The sequence below is a fragment of the Phoca vitulina genome, unplaced genomic scaffold (genome assembly GCF_004348235.1).
Source record: "Phoca vitulina isolate PV1807 unplaced genomic scaffold, GSC_HSeal_1.0 scaffold73, whole genome shotgun sequence".
In the NCBI taxonomy this organism is placed as follows: domain Eukaryota; kingdom Metazoa; phylum Chordata; class Mammalia; order Carnivora; family Phocidae; genus Phoca; species Phoca vitulina.
Window position 1 is genome coordinate 4,367,727 of NW_022589776.1, and position 19,146 is coordinate 4,386,872.

The 19,146-nt window shown below is 38.9% G+C and overlaps 1 protein-coding gene across 1 annotated transcript in view; it reads left to right on the forward strand.

Annotated features, from left to right (window-relative positions):
• The window catches only part of PAPPA2 (pappalysin 2), a 283,912-nt gene that overhangs the window by 94,335 nt on the left and 170,431 nt on the right, over positions 1-19,146 (forward strand). Inside the window, exon 3 of the mRNA XM_032393459.1 lies at positions 8,958-9,103. Within this exon, the coding sequence (XP_032249350.1) occupies positions 8,958-9,103 (146 nt within the window). The remainder of the gene's footprint in view (positions 1-8,957; positions 9,104-19,146) is intronic.

Genomic DNA, 19,146 nt, shown 5'->3' on the forward strand with positions numbered 1-19,146 from the left:
GAGTTAGAGGAACTAGAGTTTAAAACTTGCCTCCCAAACTTACAAGCTGTGTGGTTTGGGGCAAGTGACTTTAATTGTGTAAACTTGAATTTCTTATATGTAAAGTGAAAGAAATACACTAACCTTACAGGATTGTTGTTAGGTTTCCATGAGAAAATATATATGAAGTATCTGTCATGAAGTTGGGACTCAAATTAATTTTGATCACTATTATTATTAGGGCAAATAAATGATTGCCAGGTTAATGAATTGTTGAATAGATTTGCACTTTCACAATTATTTTTCTTGGCGGCAAGGCAGATGTTGAAGAGTTCAGCTTTTTTTCCCCTTCTGTGTCATCATTCTATTTTTCTTATTATTCTGAAAAATGGAAATTTAAAAATTTATCATTCTTTGCAGTTTTTTCATATTTATGGATGTCCTCAGCTTTATCTTTTCTGAGCCTTTTTTTTTTTTTTACAGTTTATGCTGTTCCTCTTCCCAAAATCTACATGTGTTTTAAAATTTTAGCTTAGCAGATAGTTCCTTTATCAAAACTGGTTCTTTTTGATGTTTCATGGCTCCTTTCACCTTTATTGGGACAATCTAGAATTCAGTGCATTTTCAAAGTTTATATGCTTCTACTTCCAAAGGGCCATTTCCCCTTTGAGAATCCTAGAGTAAGGAATCATTCCTTCCTTTTGGAACTCTTTTTCCCTAAAGCTCAAGTCCTTGTTGTTACCAGCCTCAGCTGTTGCAAAGAACTAAAATGTAGTTTCTTTCATTGAAGGAGCTCATCCACCCCATGTCACCAAATAGTTCTTTTCTATTAGAAAGAATTAAAATCAAAGTATTAGATCTCTTTGTTGTTTCCTAAACTTTTTGAGAGATATTATCAGGAAGTTAGGGAAAGTATTTATCAGAAGGGCTGCAATTGTTACTAGCAGAATCAGCCTTTTGGCAGAGATATTCTCCTCTGAAGTTCTGGATCATCACTGTATTTTTATTTTGTGTCAATTTTGGAAACTGTTTTGGGAGGAATCAAAACTATCCCTTGCCTGACAAGGCCAGCTACAGTTTGTGCCTAGGAAAGATTCATTGTTTTTTATTTTCACTCCAAGCTTTTCATGGTGGGTTTCCTTCAGGTTTTAGATTTAAGTTGTGTTTGCTTCTTTCTTGCACTGTGGTGTTGCCTCCATTTCATTTAATTTTTTTCTTGTAAGCAAGGTCTGCCCCTCCTGAGATATAACCCATGATTAACTTCCCATCAAGTCTATGAGATGATACTTGCTTTTCTGTATTATGATGTTGAACTGTGTTGCCAGCTATGAAGTCATCCGAGGCCATAGGTACTGTTATCACTAATATAAGGTTCATTGAACGCTTATGTGTGGTTTTATAAGTATTATTTCATTTTTTCCTCCTAATAATTATATACAGTAGATACGTCATTATTCTCATTCTACAGATGAGGACACTGAGATGTAGTGATGCGAGGTGCCTTGCCAATGCCACGTGGCCAGTGAGTGGAAGAGGTCAGATTTCAGACCAAGCCATCCTGATGTGGGAGCCTGTGCTCCTCAGGATAGTGACACATTGGCTACCTCTGACCATTGGTTTGATCATTTTCTCTTAATTCTACTGAGTACCTCCTCTACCATGCTCTTCTTCTACCTTATCTGGACCTAACAAGTTATCTGGGTATTTTCATGCTCGTCTTCCAAATCAATTTCAGGGTATATCAGGATATGGCTCCCCTGTTAAGGTAGGCAAGCTACTGCCAAGAACTGGAATGGTGGGATATACTCTTTCCTCCCCTTGAGCCCATAATTCAGGAATCACAGGACAGGGTCTCTTAAAACAAATCTTTTCTTTTGTTACCATCTTCTGAAGCCATATGTTCAATCTCCATATGCTCTTCTTTTCCAAAGATATTATATTTAAGTAAAAGAAGTTGCATTTATTTTCTGGCTAAAAACAACAACAAGCTTACTGGCTGAAAAAACACAAAGATATTATCTTACAGTCCTGTGGGTCAGAGGTTTGACATAGGTCTCACCAGGCTAACATCAAGGTGTTGTTAGGGCTGCATAGCTTGCTGAATGCTCTAGGAGAGAAGCTATTTATTTGCCTTCTCTAGCTTCTACAGGCCACCCACATTCTTCGGCTTGCAGATGCCTTCCTTCATCTTCAAAACCAGCAAAGTAGCATTTGTCTGACTCTGCTTCCATTGCCACATCTCTTTCTCTGATCACACGCAGGAAGGGCTCTCTGCTTCTAAGGACTTGTGTAATTAGATTGGACCCACTCAGGTTAACCCAGAAAAATCTTCTCATCGCAGCATCGGTATTTTTGATCACCTTTGCAAAGTCCCTTTTGCCATGTAAGTTAACATATCCAGGGATTAGGGCATGGACATCTTTGGGAACATAATTCTGCCTATAACTAAAGCTATTATGACACTGGACTTCAGACCCTTCCAATCTCTAGTTACTTCTTTTATTGCAGCCTCAAGGTCTTGAAACACTTAAACATTTCTAAAGACTTATTTATTTGAGAGAGAGAGAGAAAGAGACAGAGAGAGAGAGAGAGAGAGCAGGGGGAGGGACAGAAGGAGAGGGGGAGAATCTAAAACAGACTCCCTGCTGAGCACAGAGCCTGACACAGGGCTCGATCCCACGACCCTATCAGGACCTGAGCCAAAATCAAAAGTTGGACACGTAACTGACTGAGCCATCTAGGAACCCAACACTTAAACATTTCTAAAGAATAATTCCATTTTTCTTCTAGTACTATTACTCATTCCCATATGAATTAGCAAAACTGAGTTAATGTTTTGGGTGTAGTAAGTTTTGTCAGGTTTTTCCTATTTGAATTTGAAGAAAAAATATACTCCCAGTTGATGATGTCCTACTTATGATGATATCTGCCCTCTTTTATGGCATTCAGAAGAGAAACAATAATCATCATGGTGTCTTCCCTGAGGCTAGTTAGGAGGTGGTTGATTGTATTGAGAAGAGTGCAGGAGAGGGGAGGGAGGAAGAAGGGAGGAATCCTGGGTTTTCTACTTGTGTCATGGAGAGGGTAATAGGAGTAGCACCAATTCAGAGAGGGACACTGGAGAAGTAGCTGTGGGAAAAAGACTGTGAGTTTAGTGTCAGAGATAAACCCAGTCCACACAGCCCTGTGGGCACAAATGAAGTTGTATTACCATTAACAGTGAAATCACATTAGTCCAATATATAACCCAAATCTTACCCTCATACAATGTCCCCTTTCTGTAGTATTTTTGGGAGTCTCCAGCAGGGTGTGCCTTAAAATTCATGGCTACCAGTTTCTGTGGTTCTCCTGCTGTTTGCCATTGAACACTGGCGATTGGGGTTTACCTTCTCTACTGACACTCAGGCTTTCTAACTGATGCTCTTGCCCTCACTGTTTCTCTAGGGAAAAGCTGGCTTCCTGAGAGAGCTGGCTTCTAATGCAACCCAAGGTTGTAAAACTCTCAGTGCTAGAATGGTGCTGACATCCCTTAATTCTTTCCAGAAATGGAGAGAGTGTCCCCTATCCTCAACTAGTACTTCATTTTGTCATTAGGCCTTAAAGCATTGCTTGTGTATCCTGGGTTGAACTAATTTTATGAAAAGAGTGTTTTTTTGGTTTTTCGCGAGCAGTTCAAAATCCAGTCTGTAAAATTAAGTAGGAGATAAAACGCCATTGTGGTCCTTCCCTTGTCTTTGCCTTCTATCTTTCTATGGACACAGGTACATATTTCTTCTGTGTTTAGCCAAAGCTCAACCCTTCCTGCATATCTCTCCATAGAAAAGATGTCCACAGATTCATTGGTTAGACCACTATTTCAGATTCACTGAAATTTCTTTTGTGCTCAGGTAGAACCACCCACCACATTGACATTTTGACCTCAAGATGCCTGTGTATGATCTAGGTGGAGATGTCCTGCTATAAAAGAGAAAGAAGAATCTAATCTATAGTTATATACATATACATATATATATATAAAATAGATCTATCTCATAGATCTATCTCATATATGTGTGTGTGTGTATATATATATATATATATATATATATATATAATAACTTTTAAGGATTAGAAGGGGAAAGAGGAATCCTTTTGAGAGTGGTCTCAAAAGCAAGAATACAATCAGAAAAGAACATTGCAAAAAAAAAGCAGAGGAAGTAGAGAACTTTAAGAAGCAGTAAATAACTAAATATAAAAATGCAACAAAGAATTATCATAAGAAGGTGACTGGATTTTTTTCATTTTGTGAGGAGGGACAGTTTGGAGGTCACTGACATTTTAACAAAAGCAGTTTTGATAAAGTGATGCCAATGAAAGCTAGGTTACAATAGGATTGGGGGTACATGGAAAAAAAGAAATGAATAGGAGATCAGAAAATTATTCTTTCAAGAAGTTTGAATTAGAAAGGGAGAAGGAAAAAGAGAGGGTGTTAGCTATGATTTGCTCAGAAACCTCATCCTGTAGGACCAGAGATAAGGGCATAAAAATAGGTAAGGAAGTGAATATGTGTGCGTGTGTGTGTGTGTATGTGTGTGTGTGTGTGTTAGAGTCCATGATGAATGGCTTCAATTTCATCATTGAAGAAGGAGGCATGATCATTTACTAAGAGTCAGGGGAATAAGAGATTGAGGTTGGTGAGAGAGGAGGAGCAAAAGAAGAATGGTGATCTCAAATCATTCCTGGAGAGGAGGTGACCATAAACAAGTGAAAGTATAAACAAGTAGAATTAAAGATCTACAGAAGATCAGGAATAAGAACCACTCTGAGTAAGGGTGACCATGAATATGAGGTGTAGGGGCAATTGGAGGTAGGGAATTCAAAAAGAAGACTGTTTTCAGTGACATTTCACAAAGAATAATGAAGGGGGGGAAATCGGAGGGGAACATGAACCATGAGAGACGATGGACTCTGAAAAACAAACTGAGGGTTCTAGAGGGGAGGGGGGGTGGGAGGATGGGTTAGTCTGGTGATGGGTAGGAAAGAGGGCACGTTCTGCATGGAGCACTGGGTGTTATATGCAAATAATGAATCATGGAACACTACATCAAAAACTAATGATGTAATGTATGGTGATTAACATAACATAATAAAAAAATAAAATAAATTTAAAAAAAAGAAATTTCCTAAGTAATGGATGATAGGAGGTGGGGAAGGAGAAGGCTGTGGGCAAGGCACTGAACCCTTGATGTTTAGGGACTAACCAGGAGGTAGGAAAATAAAAAGAAGAGTAAAGTGTATGGTGATACAGTAGAGTGCCAGGCACCTAAGAGCAGGAGGAATTTAAGAGAAGGAGAAAAACTAAGTTTTTAGAGTTGCACTGGGCACAGGGAGAGCACTAGTTGGTACTCTGCAGATTGATAAGCCCATGGTATGAGCACAGTGAAAGGGTTGGGAGAGCAGGCCAAAGGTGATATTCACCAGGAGGAGGAAGCATGTTTGGCAAAGTAGATAGTAGATGGGATGGCAGATGGAACCCTTCTGTATATGTTGGATAGAGAACCATGGTATACAGTAACAACAGAAAGGTTTTGGTTTAGCCAAACCAAAGTATTCCAATGTTGGCACAGTTGTTTCCATGACCCAAAGGTCCTAGGGGGCATCTTGTTTTGTTGTCATGGAGGCTACCTTACACCCTGTAGAGTGCAGTCAGGGTCTTCCTCTGGAGAGGACTTGCTCTGAGATCTCAGGGCACACAAGCATCCTTTATGTCTTGTTTTTCAACATGCCAATTTTTGATACTGGTTCAACATCCTTCAGACAGTTCATGATCTTTTTCTTCTTTCTGGCTTCATTCTTGCAGTTATTTCTATCAGTCTATAAAGGAGTTACTTACTCAGCTGACTATTAAGCTAGAGCACAAATAGGCATTTTAAAATACTTTTTCACTTTTACTTAGTCAGAAACTAAGCAAAAGTTGGGGCTTGCATGTACACTTAGACACTGGAGTGGGGTCAGCAGTCAGGGAGCATGGCATGGATCAAAATGAATGCACTAAGTCTGGGGGACAAAGAAACACAAGTGCGGGATACCAGGTAGTGGTTAATTCCAGTAGGTCACAGTCATAAAATGGTGAGGCAGGTGTGCATTCTTCCAGGGGCCATGTCAGAAATAACAGATTTGAGCAGTGGGCAGAACAACTTAATATGTCAGTCTCAAGCAGAGCTTGTTTCTGAGACAACTTTTATAAAAATCAAAACACAACTTCACTTTGGTTGGTCTGAGTCCCAGGGAGGAGTCTATGGTGAGTACTTCAGTCTAGAGTATGGACAGTATGATCAAAGGGAGATCCTGGCAGAAATTAAGCAGATTAATGCAGTTCATCTTCCTTTTCATACATAGTTCTGGTCAGTTCAAGGCACTTATGCTTTTTATGACATTTATGTATATTATTTGACCTTTCCTTGAATATTAAGTTATTTTAGATGTCAAGTCTATCTCTTCACAAATCATTTCTAAAGCTCTGAATTTAAGAGTAATATTCATTTTCCATACCCAATGTCTAAGCCAGGCTCTGATCACATTAATAAGATGTTTATCTTTATTAGCTCCGATCAACTTGTGAAAAGGTGTACACCTTATAATAGGTAGGGCATTCAACATATAAAACAGACACACTGATATCTAAGTTTTACCCTTTTTGGATTAAGGAATAATCTAGAAAAAAGTCTTTGTTTCCAACAAAATAAGATTTTCTTCTATCATTTCAATTAATGACTTTTTCCAACTGTCTCTAGCTTTTTAAAATGTGTTCTGCTTCTTATACTTGCTGACTTCTGTCCACATATATCTCTGTGGAGTGTAGGAGTCAGAGTAACCACACCCAGTTTGTCACCAGCATGACATAAATACTCTCATCTGGAAGGGTAATTTATGGCTGGAGAGAGGTTTGGGGAAAGAAGAAAAAGGGAGATGAGTAGAACCAGCTAATGAGGTTGGTGGTGGAGGAGGAGGCCTCTTGGAGGGTGCTCAAGGGAAATTAGTGGAACTGCTGGGTTGAGGGAGGACAGAAGGATGGCAGCCAAGACTGGTAAATGGCAGATGGAGAAGCCAGTAACACACAGATAGCCCAAGTAAACCATGCCAGGACCTGGGGGATTTGGGGAAAGTGAGGGAGGAGAAAAGAGAGAAAACTGTCAAGTTACCAACTCCCAATTTTAGTGGGAACTCTGGAATAGGAACAGAGAAAGGGTGTGACTTGTCTTCCTTGGTATCCTGAGCTATGTGTAGGCTCAGTCTCTGATTCTCTCTGCCCTTATTTGTCCTTTCCATTCCTTTCGTTTCCCATCCTTTCCTTCTCTCTTTTCCCATTCACCCTCTCTCTGCTTCATTCTTCTGGCCTACATCTCCATGTTGAAGAATTACTTGATGTCATCACAGCTCCAAACCATCAATTTGTCAATACAGGAAATTGTAATTATTTTTAATAAAGGAGAAAGAGAAAGAGAATGTGACTAATATCCAGGGAAAACGAGGCAACAGTCCAGAAAACATTGTGTCTCCAGGAAAGCAGCAGAAGGAATATCCCTCTGATCACATCTGACATCACCTCATGGAATTTGGATGATTTCTTGGGGCTTAAAACTATTTTTCCAAGATATTATAAGTCAATATGAAAAAGTATTTTTAAATCTCTTTTCTCCCAAGTATCTTTGGTTCTAAAGCAGAATCTTTTTTGTTTCTTAACTTGTATTCCGCTTTTTGGTTCTGTTCCAAAGAATACAAAAACAATCTTCCTTGGGATCTCTATTTCTTGGGTACTCCTTGCCAGTATATCCTACATGTGGATTAAATAGATTGCATCAACAGTGTGGTTGGGAGGCAGAGCAACCAAGAGAAGAAGGGTCATGCTGTCCTAACATGAGCTTCTGGATTTCAGCTTGTCCATCAGAACAGCAACAATGAAGCATGATCTATAAAGGAAATTTCCAACTAATGTTGAGGGAACTGTCTGCCCAGTTGAAGCTGTGATAGGAATTTTCTCCCTTTTGAGTGGCAGACTGTGGTCACTATGGGAAGCATCCTGTGAATCCAAAGGGCCACTGAGCTCTGCTTTAGTTGTTTGTTCTTAAAATAGCTCTTCAGTGAGAATGTTGAGTGAGCCTGTTTGCTTATAGTAAGTTTAAAGTTTCACTGATGCCAGGAAGATGAAAGTCTTTGACTATATATGAGCTTATAAAGAGATAAAATGCCTGTTTCCCTTTTTTTATGGGCCATATGGCATATGTTTTTAATAGACCTTTAATTCTGTGCATAACTGCAAACATGATATTGCCTAGTACATTGAAGGCTACCAGTAAAGATACTTGGTAAGTAGCATTAGGTAGTTGGAGTTGTAGTAGTTTCTATGGATTAAGGGACTAGAAAGGAATACATATATACAATTAACATTCTTTGCAGTAACTTTATGATATCCTCTTCTACCTATAACTCGTCTATTTTTTCCTCTTTTTTACTTATGTTTCCTGGCCACTGTTTTTTTTTTAATAATGCCCGAAGCAAGCATATACTGAAATAGATTCAGTTGGTCCTCTGATCATAATAATGTTCATGCAGTGTGATAGAAGGAACCAGGAACTGAGAGTTGGAAGGCCTTCTTCACCATGACCTGGGGTTAATACTCAGGGCAAATAATTAGGAGTATCATTGGATTTATCTTGAAGAAATAATCTAGATGTAGAGTGGGAATTGAGTATGATGTCAAACACTGAGCATTCGTATAAATAATATAGTGCTAAAAAGGTAAGATATTATTTATCTTGGAATAAATATCCCAAATGTGTACTAGTGCCTTTTTTGTTATCTTCATGACAGCCTGGTCTCTGTCTCTCTGCCCCTCCAAAGGGCAATGCTGGCTGGGAGTGTCAGTCTGATTAGGTATGGTTCTGCTTTCTATGTACTGATCCTTTGGTGTGACATTTGTGCTCTTATGTGCTCTCCAGGGCATACATGAGTGTGAAGGAGCTGAAGGAGGCACTGCAGCTCAACAGTACTCACTTCCTCAATGTCTACTTTGCTAGCTCAGTGCGGGAAGACCTTGCTGGTGCTGCCACCTGGCCTTGGGACAAAGAAGCCATCAGTCACCTGGGTAAGTGAAGTGAAGACCAAATATGGTAGAAAAATTGAGCAGGCCCCAAATGATTATGTGAAATGAGTTTGAGGAAAAAAGAAAGGAAAAAAAATTAAATTTGCTCAATGAATTAGCTGCCTTGGGCTGAGAATGGCTTTTGGGAGATTCTGTCAAAATGTTTCAATATAGACAAGAAGGAGGTATTAGAGCAAACGGTGGCAAATACTCAGGATGTTCTAGACAAATATATGATCTAGATGTAAGTAAGTTGCTGAGTTGCTGATGTGTAATAAGATCCATTTTATGTCTTGGAGAGCCTCAAGGGGGAAATTAGCAAAGAAGACGGCTAGACTGTGAAACCTGGTTTATGGTAATCAATGTGACAGAAGACCTGTGGGCTTCATGCATGGCTCCTCAGGATCCATGGATCCAGGATTGGGCTCCTGAGGGAATCCTAGGAAGTTTAGGCAGATGGGGCTTGCCTGCTTACCTAGGAAAAGGGTGACACCTTAATACTGAGTGGAACCTCTACATTCTTAAGAAAGATAATTCCTTTTATAATGTGTTATTGCTATTGTAAAGGAAATCTTCCTGGTCAGTCAATAAGTCATTAAGTAAGTTAATGTGGCTAAAGAGTAATTATTCAATATAATTTGAATGTACTTTCAAAGAATCTTGAGTAGGATTCTACCAAAATTTATTTTAAAACTGAATTACCATAATTGGGAGGAATCTTCATGTTGGAAAGAAAGTGATTATAGAGACTGGAAATCACTTTATAAATGATTTTAAAAAGATTATGCAAAGTGAATCTTCTTAGTAATCAAATATGAAGCAGAGAGAAATAAATTGAAGGAAGATCACATAATGCTATATATGTCAAACCCATGTTTAATGGGGTCATTGTGAAGTGGAGTCCAGAACATGTTGAATTGATAATTAAAGAAAATATGAGAAAGTTTCCAAAGGACAGCTAGTATCATGGATTGGGGAAGAAGGAAGATGAGCAGTAGGTTAGCAATAGATGAAAAAATATTATTGGTGTTCAGGAGGAAACCAGAATATGAAAATCTCTGGAATGAATGAGGTCAACATTTAGAAAGGCTACATATATCAAGCAAAGGAGGTGACGATAAAAAAATTAAACATGTGGTGATCCAAACTGAATGCTTTGCTTAGCATGCTTGGTTACATTGGCTCTGCAGTATCTGATACAGTTTTAGGGCTCTGCAGTCCTTTTATCACTAAATTTTGTATTCTGAGCTCAGAGTACATGAGAAATCAGAAATTTGTGAAGTTACTGGTGCTTTCTAGATGAAAGTAAATGTGTCATTCCAGCCTTTGTGGTAGGCTAGAAGGTCATATTCCAATAATCTAATTAATAGTGAGTTTGAGTGTCTTGACTTATCCTCATCAAAAACAATGGTAGCAGAGGAGCATACAACACTGTAGAAAAGTTTCCCTAAATTAGTGCATACCTGATTTGCCAATGGTAACATTTTTGGTGTATATGTCAGCGGGTCCTGACAGCAAGGTTTACCCAGCAATGGTTTTCATGAGTCGCAAGTCTATCATTGGGAACTGAATCTGTTTGAAAACCTTTAGAAATGATCTATCTGCCTGGCCATTATGAAGACAAGTCTTGGCCTCCTGATAAGAATCACTGGGCTGAGAGCAGACCACTGAATGTTTTCTAACTTTATTGGAACTGGGCCATTGATAAGATTCATTTAACTATAAAAATGGATAAAATACCAGGAAAAAAAAAAAACTATTTGAAGACATCAGACAGTAGCTAAAACAACAAGGATTTGAGGGCCCAATCCCAGTGAGAAGAAAAATGCATTGAAGTGAGCTCTATATATAACTCAGTTGTTTTTTTTCCATTCAGGGAAATTGCCAAATTCTCAGTGAAAGGAATAGAGACAGAGCAGAGAGCAGCCTAGAGTCTGCTGAAGTCTCACTACTGGGGAGACAAAAATTAAAGGTCAGGCCATCCAAGTCATCCAAGACGCCCATAGAAATAGAAATCCCCAAAAAAGCCTGATATTCTGCTCATTATTTTCTTTTAAGATATTTGCTAACTACTAACCCATGCATTCTCAGGGCCAGCAGCCAAGAAAACAAGTATAAAATAACTTCTAAGAGATTAAAAAGTCAAACAATGGTTTCAGGAGTCTCATAATGTAGGGAAGAAAAAATTGGAGTTGAGGCCCTATGAAGGAGGAGGGGCCCTGAGACACCCTGTGTGTGACAGCAAACAGAAATAGTCCAGATTACACAAAGCGTGAAATCCAGCCTGAAACACTCTTAAATCCCTGTATGAAAGAAAGTCATTTGCCTACATTTAACTGCCTAACAAAAGAAAATCAAATATTTTCTACCTTCCTCTGGAGGAAGACAGTTGTCTCTACAAGTTATCATGCACAATGTCCAGCAATCAGTAAAAAATTATCAGTTATGTCAAGAAACAGGGCCAACTGATGGTAAACTTAGCTAAACAAAGAAGCAAGGAATCATTAATAAATACAGACTCACAGATTACCCAGATATTGTAGTTATAGGATATTGGTTTTAAGATAATTATGATTACTACATTATAAAATATATATTAAAAATGCAGAATATCTTCTGAGAGCTGGAATTTGTAATAATGAGTTAAGTGGAAATTTTAGAACAAAAAATACAGACTGAATTTAGGAAATTAATAGATAAGTTTATGAGCAGGGGAGGGAATTAAAGAACTAGAAAATTATAGAAAACATTTGTATTGAAGCTCATAGAGAAAAAGTGTTGGAAAAATATAGAAAATAACTTCAGACACTTGAGACCTGATGAAAATTTTCTAATGTAAATTAGAGTTCTAGAAGAAGAGAAAGATATTGGGACAGAAAAAATATCAAGGAGATAATGGCTGAGACTTGTAAAGTGACAGAAGATATGAAACAACAGATTCAAAATGTTTTACGAACCCCAGGAAGGATAAAATAGAAAGAAAATCACAACTAGATCCATTATAGCAAAAGTGCTTAACAACCAAAGACAAAGAAAAAAATGCTTAAAAGTAGCTAGAGAAAAAATGTACATTACTTTAAAAGGGCAAACAGTGAGATTCATATGAGGACTTTTCAACAGAAACTGTGGAAGTCTTAAGACAACAAATACCATTTTTTATTATTTTTTATTTTTTATTTTTAAAAATTTTATTATGTTATGTTAGTCACCATACAATATATCATTAGTTTTTGATGTGGTGATCCACGATCCATTGTTTTCGTATAACACCCAGTGCTCCATGCAGTATGTGCCCTCCTTAATACCCATCACCGGGCTAACCAATCCCCCCTCCCCCCTCCCCTCTACAACCCTGTTTGTTTCTCAGAGTCCATAGTCTCTCATGGTTCATCTCTCCCTCCAATTCCCCCCCTCCATTTTTCCCTTTCTTCTCCTAATGTCCTCCATGCTATTCCTTATGTTCCACAAATAAGTGAAACCATATGATAATTGACCTCTCTGCTTGACTTATTTCACTTAGCATAATCTCCTCCAGTCCCATCCATGTTGATGTAAAAGTTGGGTATTCATCCTTTCTGATGGCTGAGTAATATTCCATATATATATGGACCACATCTTCTTTATCCATTCATCTGTTGAAGGGCATCTCGGCTCTTTCCACAGTTTGGCTATTGCCTACATAGCTGCTATGAACATTGGGGTGCATATGGCCCTTCTTTTCACTACATCTGTGTCTTTGGGGTAAATACTCAGTAGTGCAATTGCTGGGTCATAGGGTAGCTCTATTTTTAAATTTTTGAGGAACCTCTACACTGTTTTCCAAAGTGGCTGTACCAACTTGCATTTCCACCAACAGTGTTAGAGGGTTCCCCTTTCTCCACAACCTCTCCAACATTTGTTGTTTCTTTCCCTGTCCATTTTTGCCATTCTAACTGGTGTAAGGTGGTATCTCAATGTGGTTTCGATTTGAATTTCCCTGATGGCTAATGATGATGAATATTTTTTCATGTGTCTGTTAGCCATTTGTATGTCTCCTTTTGAGAAGTGTCTGTTCATGTCTTCTGACCATTTTTTGAGTTGATTATTTGTTTTTTATGGTGTTGAGTTTGAGAAGTTCTCTATAGATCTTGGATACCAATCCTTTGTCTGTAGTGTCATTTACAAATATCTTCTCCCATTCTGTGGGTTGCCTCTTTGTTTTGTTGACTGTTTCCTTTGCTGTGCAGAAGCTTTTTATCTTGATGAAGTCCCAAAAGTTCATTTTTGCTTTTGTTTCACTAGCTTTTGGAGATGTATCTTGAAAGAAGTTGCTGTGGGCGATGTCAAAGAGGTTACTGCCTATGTTCTCCTCTAGGATTCTGATGGATTCCTGTCTCACATTGAGGTGTTTCATCCACTTTGAGTTTATCTTTGTGAATGGTGTGAGAGAATGGTCGAGTTTCATTCTTCTGCATGTGGCTGTCCAATTTTCCCAGCACCATTTATTGAAGAGACTGTCTTTTTTCCATATTTTTCCCTGCTTTGTCAAAGATTATTTGACCATAGAGTTGAGGGTCCATATCTAGGCTCTCTATTCTGTTCCATTGGTTTCTATGTCTGTTTTTGTGCCAGTACCATGCTGTCTTAGTGATCATGGCTTTGTAATACAGCTTGAAATCGGGCAATGTGATGCCCCCAGCTTTGTTTTTCTTTTTCAACATTTCCCGGGCGATTTGGGGTCTTTTCTGATTCCATACAAATTTTAGGATTGTTTGTTCCAGCACTTTGAAAAATGTCATTGGGATTTTGATCCGGATGGCGCTGAAGGTATAGATTGCTCTGGGCAGCATAGACATTTTAACAATGTTTATTCTTCCGATCCATGAGCATGGAATGTTTTTCCATCTTTTTGTGTCTTCTTCAATTTCTTTCATGAGTGTTCTGTAGTTCCTAGAGTATAGATCCTTTACCTCTTTGGTTAGGTTTATTCTGAGGTATCTTATGGTTTTTGGTGTTATTGTAAATGGAATCATTTCTCTAGCTTCTCTTTCTACAGTTGCATTGTTAACATCTTCTGATTCTTATACTTTCAGTCTTTTTTGTTCTCATATTTAAGATGTGTCTCTTACAAGCACCATGGTTGGGTTTTGTTTTCGGTCTGACAATTTTTGGCTTTAAAGTGGTATGTTTAGTCCATTTGCATTTAATGTAATTACTAATATGTTAGGTCATAATCAGTATCTTATTTTTTATTTCCATTTGTTCTGTTATTTATTCCTATTTTCTTTCCCTTTGTTGCCTTCACTGGATCATTTCATTTCCTGCTCTGTTAGCTTACAAAAGATCATTTATCATTTAATGATCACCCTAAAGATTACAACATGCATTTTTGACTTATTACTGTCTAAAATTACTATAATCAGCACTTCTTCTAGATATAGGAAAGGACCTTAAATTCTTTAACTTCATTTACTTTCTTTTCTGTCTTTTGTACAATTGTTGTCATATTTTAATTCTACATATATTTTAAACCAAAAAGACATTATTATTATTACTTTTAATATTTTTATCCTTTCTAGTATCATTCATTTCTTTTTGCATGTCTCTACTTCCCATCTGGAGTCATTTTCTTTCTGCTTGCATAACTTCCTTAGGTATGATTTTACTGCTGATGTTAAATTATTTCGGTTTTTATCTGTCTGAAAAAATTTTTAATTTTTCTTTATTTTTAAAGATATTTTTGCTGAGTATAGTATTCTAAGTTGACAATTATTTTCTTTTTGCATTTAAAAAATGATATTTGTTGGAGAGGAAGGAAAGATGGCAGAGGAGTAAGGGACCCTATTTCAACTGGTCCCCGGAATTGAGCTGGATATATACCAGACCACTCTGAGCACCCATGAAACCAGCCTGAGATGTAAGAAGATCTGGACCTCTACAAGCAGAATATCGCAGGCAGTTGGTTTTGAGGTATGAAGCAGGGAGCTCTGATTCCGTGGGCAGATATCAGAGGATAAACGGCAGTGGGAGGGTGCCTGGCCGTGGTGATCCTACACCGCTGGTGAGCAACACCCTCACGCACTGGGGACGGGGCACAGACTTGCAGACCAGTAGCAGTGGGGAAAGGACTTTAGGGCAGCCCCCAGGGCGGAAACCCGGAGCGGCGGGGTCAGGAGGGCGAACTAGGAGCGGCTGGTGGTTTTAGAAGCACAAAGGGCAGAGACGTGCACCGACCTGGAGGCAGGACTGGGGGTGCTGCGGAGGGGTGCACAACCCAGGATGCTGCAGTGCATAGCAGCACAGACAGAAACGGAGACAGTGTGGCCTGGAGAGCTCACTGAAGAACAGACTGCGGTCTCTCTGCTCTGAGGCAGGGGGTTGGAAATGGTCTCTTCTGCTCTGACTCGCAGAAGAGACATGGAAAGCCACCAGGGAAAGCTGCCAGAGAACAAAAGTCCCAAAAACTGATTCCCACTGAGCCCATCCCCCGCCACAGGGGGGCAGGGCAACTCCGCCCAAACAGGGTTGCCTGAGTAACAGCGCGGCAGGCCCCTCCCCCAGAAGACAGGCTAGGAAAACAAGAGGCCAGCAACCCTAAGGTCCCAAGAAAACAGGTGCATCTTGCTTGGGCTCTGGTCAATAATTTGGACTCTATACATTCCCTCAAACACCCATCAACAGAATGACTAGGAGGAGGAACCCCAAAATAGAAAAGACTCAGAGATTATGACTTATGCTGCAGATTTACAAATGGATGCAGATATAACCAAGATGTCAGAGATGGAATTCAGGCTAGCACTTGTGAAGACAATGGCTAGAATGGAGAAATCAATTAATGGCAACATAGAGTCTCTAAGGGCAGAAATGAAAGCTGAATTGGCAGAACTTAAAAATGCTATCAGTGAGATCCAATCTAATCTAGATAATCTAACAGCTAGGGTAAGTGAGGCAGAAGAACGAATAAGTGACCTGGAAGACAATATAATAGATAAAAAGGGAAAAGAGGAGGCCAGGGAAAAACAACTCAGAATCCATGAAAATAGAATCAGAGAAATAAGTGACACCATGAAGCCAAGTTCCAATGTCAGAATTATTGGAATCCCGGAGGGAGTGGAGAGAGAAAGAGGACTAGAAGATGTATTTGAGCAAATTGTAGCTGAGAACTTCCCTAATCTGGGGAATGAAACAAACATTCGCATCCTAGAGGCAGAGAGGACCCCTCCCAAGATCAAGGAAAACAGGCCAACACCCCGGCATGTGATAGTAAAACTTGCAAATCTTAGAACCAAGGAAACCATCTTAAGGGCAGTTAGGGGGAAGAGATTCCTTACGTACAGAGGGAGGAACATCAGAATAACATCAGACCTATCCACAAAGGCCTGGCAAGACATATTCAGGGTACTAAATGAGAAGAACATGCAGCCAAGAATACTTTATCCAGCAAGGCTGTCATTTAGAATGGATGGAGAGATGCAGAGCTTCCACGACTGGCAGAAACTGAAAGAATATGTGACCACTAAGCCGGCCCTGCAAGAAATATTAAGGGGGGTTCTATAAAAGAAGGAAGACCCCAAGAGTGATATACAAAAGAAATTTACAGGGGCAATCTATAAAACAACGTCTTCACAGGCAACATGATGACAATTAATTCCTATCTTTCAATAATCACTCTCAACGTGAGTGGCCTAAATGCTCCCATAAAATGGCACAGGGTTACAGATTGGATAAAAAACAGGACCCATCCATATGCTGCCTACAAGAGACTCATTTTGAACCTAAAGATACATCCAGACTGAAAGTGAAGGGGTGGAGATCCATCTTTCATGCCAGCGGACCTCAAAAGAAAGCTGGGGTAGCAATTCTTCTATCAGACAAATTAGATTTTAAACTAAAGTCTGTAATTAGAGACACAGAAGGACACTATATCATTCTTAAAGGGCCTATCCAACAAGAAGATCTAACAATTGTAAATATCTATGCCCCCAACATGGGAGCAGCCATCTACATAAGCCAACTGTTAACCAAAATAGTCATATTGATAACAATACGTTAATTGTAGGAGACCTCAATACTCCACTCTCAGCAATGGACAGATCACCTAAGCAGAAAATCAACAAGGAAACAAGAGCTTTGAATGATACATTGGGCCAGATGGACCTCAGAGATATTTACAGAACATTCCACCCTAAAACAACAGAATACTCATCTTCTCGAGCATGCATGGAACTTTCTCCAGAATAGACCACATACCAGGTCACAAATCAGGTCTCAACCAATACCAAAAGATTGAGATTATTCCCTGCATATTCTCAGACCACAATGCTTTAAAACTGGAACTCAATCACAAGAAAAAATTTGGCAGAAATCCAAACACTTGGAAGCTAAAGACCACTCTGCTCAAGAATGTTTGGGTCAACTAGGAAATCAAAGAAGAACTTAAACAATTCATGGAAATCAATGAGAACGAAAACACATCGGTCCAAAACCTATGGGATACTGCAAAGGCGGTGCTAAGGGGGAAATACATAGCCATCCAAGCCTCACTCAAAAAAATAGAAAAATCCCGAATTCACCAGCTAACTCTACACCTTAAAGAACTAGAGAAAAAGCAACAAACGATGCCTAAGCCACACTTTAGAAGAGAAATAATTAAAATTAGAGCAGAAATCAATGAATTAGAAACCAGAAACAGAGTAGACCAGATCAACGAAACTAGAAGTTGGTTCTTTGAAAGAATTAATAAGATCGATAAACCACTGGCCAGACTTATCCAAAAGAAAAGAGAAAGGACCCAAATTAATAAAATGATGAATGAAAGGGGAGAGATCACGACTAACACCAAAGAAATAGAAACAATTATTAGAAATTATTATCAACAACTATATGCCAATAAACTGAGCAATCTGGATGAAATGGAGGCCTTCCTGGAAACCTATCAGCTGCCAAGACTGAAACAGGAAGAAATTGACAACCTGAAGAGGCCAATAACCAGTAACGAGATTGAAGCAGTGATCAAAAACCTCCCAAAAAACAAGAGTCCAGGGCCTGATGGATTCCCTGGGGAATTCTACCAAACATTCAAAGAAGAAATAATACCTATTCTACTGAAGTTGTTTCAAAAAATAGAAACAGAAGGAAAACTCCCAAACTCATCCTATGAGGCCAGCATTACTTTAATCCCCAAACCAGGCAAAGACCCCATCAAAAAGGAGAATTTCAGACCGATATCCCTGATGAATATGGATTCCAAAATCCTCAACAAAATCCTAGCTAATAGGATCCAACAATACATTAAAAGGATCATCCACCACGACCAAGTGGGATTTATCCCCAGGATGCAAGGGTGGTTCAACATTTGCAAATCAATCAATGTGATAGAACACATTAATAAGAGGAGGAAGAAGAACCATATGGTCCTCTCAATTGATGCAGAAAAAGCATTCAACAAAATACAACATCCTTTCCTGATTAAAACTCTTCAGAGTATAGGGATAGAGGGAATATTCCTCAAGTTCATAAAATCCATCTATGAAAAACCCACAGCGAATATCATCCACAATGGGGAAAAGCTGAGAGCCTTTCCCTTAAGATCAGGAACATGTCGAGGATGCCCACTCTCGCCACTATTGTTCAACATAGTACTAGAAGTCCTAGCAACAGCAATCAGACAACAAAAAGAAATAAAAGGTATTCAAATTGGCAAAGAAGAAGTTAAACTCTCTCTTTTCACAGACGACATGATACTTTATGTGGAAAACCCAAAAGACTCCACCCCCAAATTACTAGAACTCATCCAGCAATTCAGTAATGTGGCAGGATACAAAATCAATGCACAGGAATCAGTTGCTTTCTTATACACTAACAATGCAACTGTAGAAAGAGAAATTAGAGAAACGATTCCATTTACAATAGCACCAAAAACCATAAGATACCTCAGAATAAACCTAACCAAAGAGGTAAAGGATCTATACTCTAGGAACTACAGAACACTCATGAAAGAAATTGAAGAAGACACAAAAAGATGGAAAAACATTCCATGCTCATGGATCGGAAGAATAAACATTGTT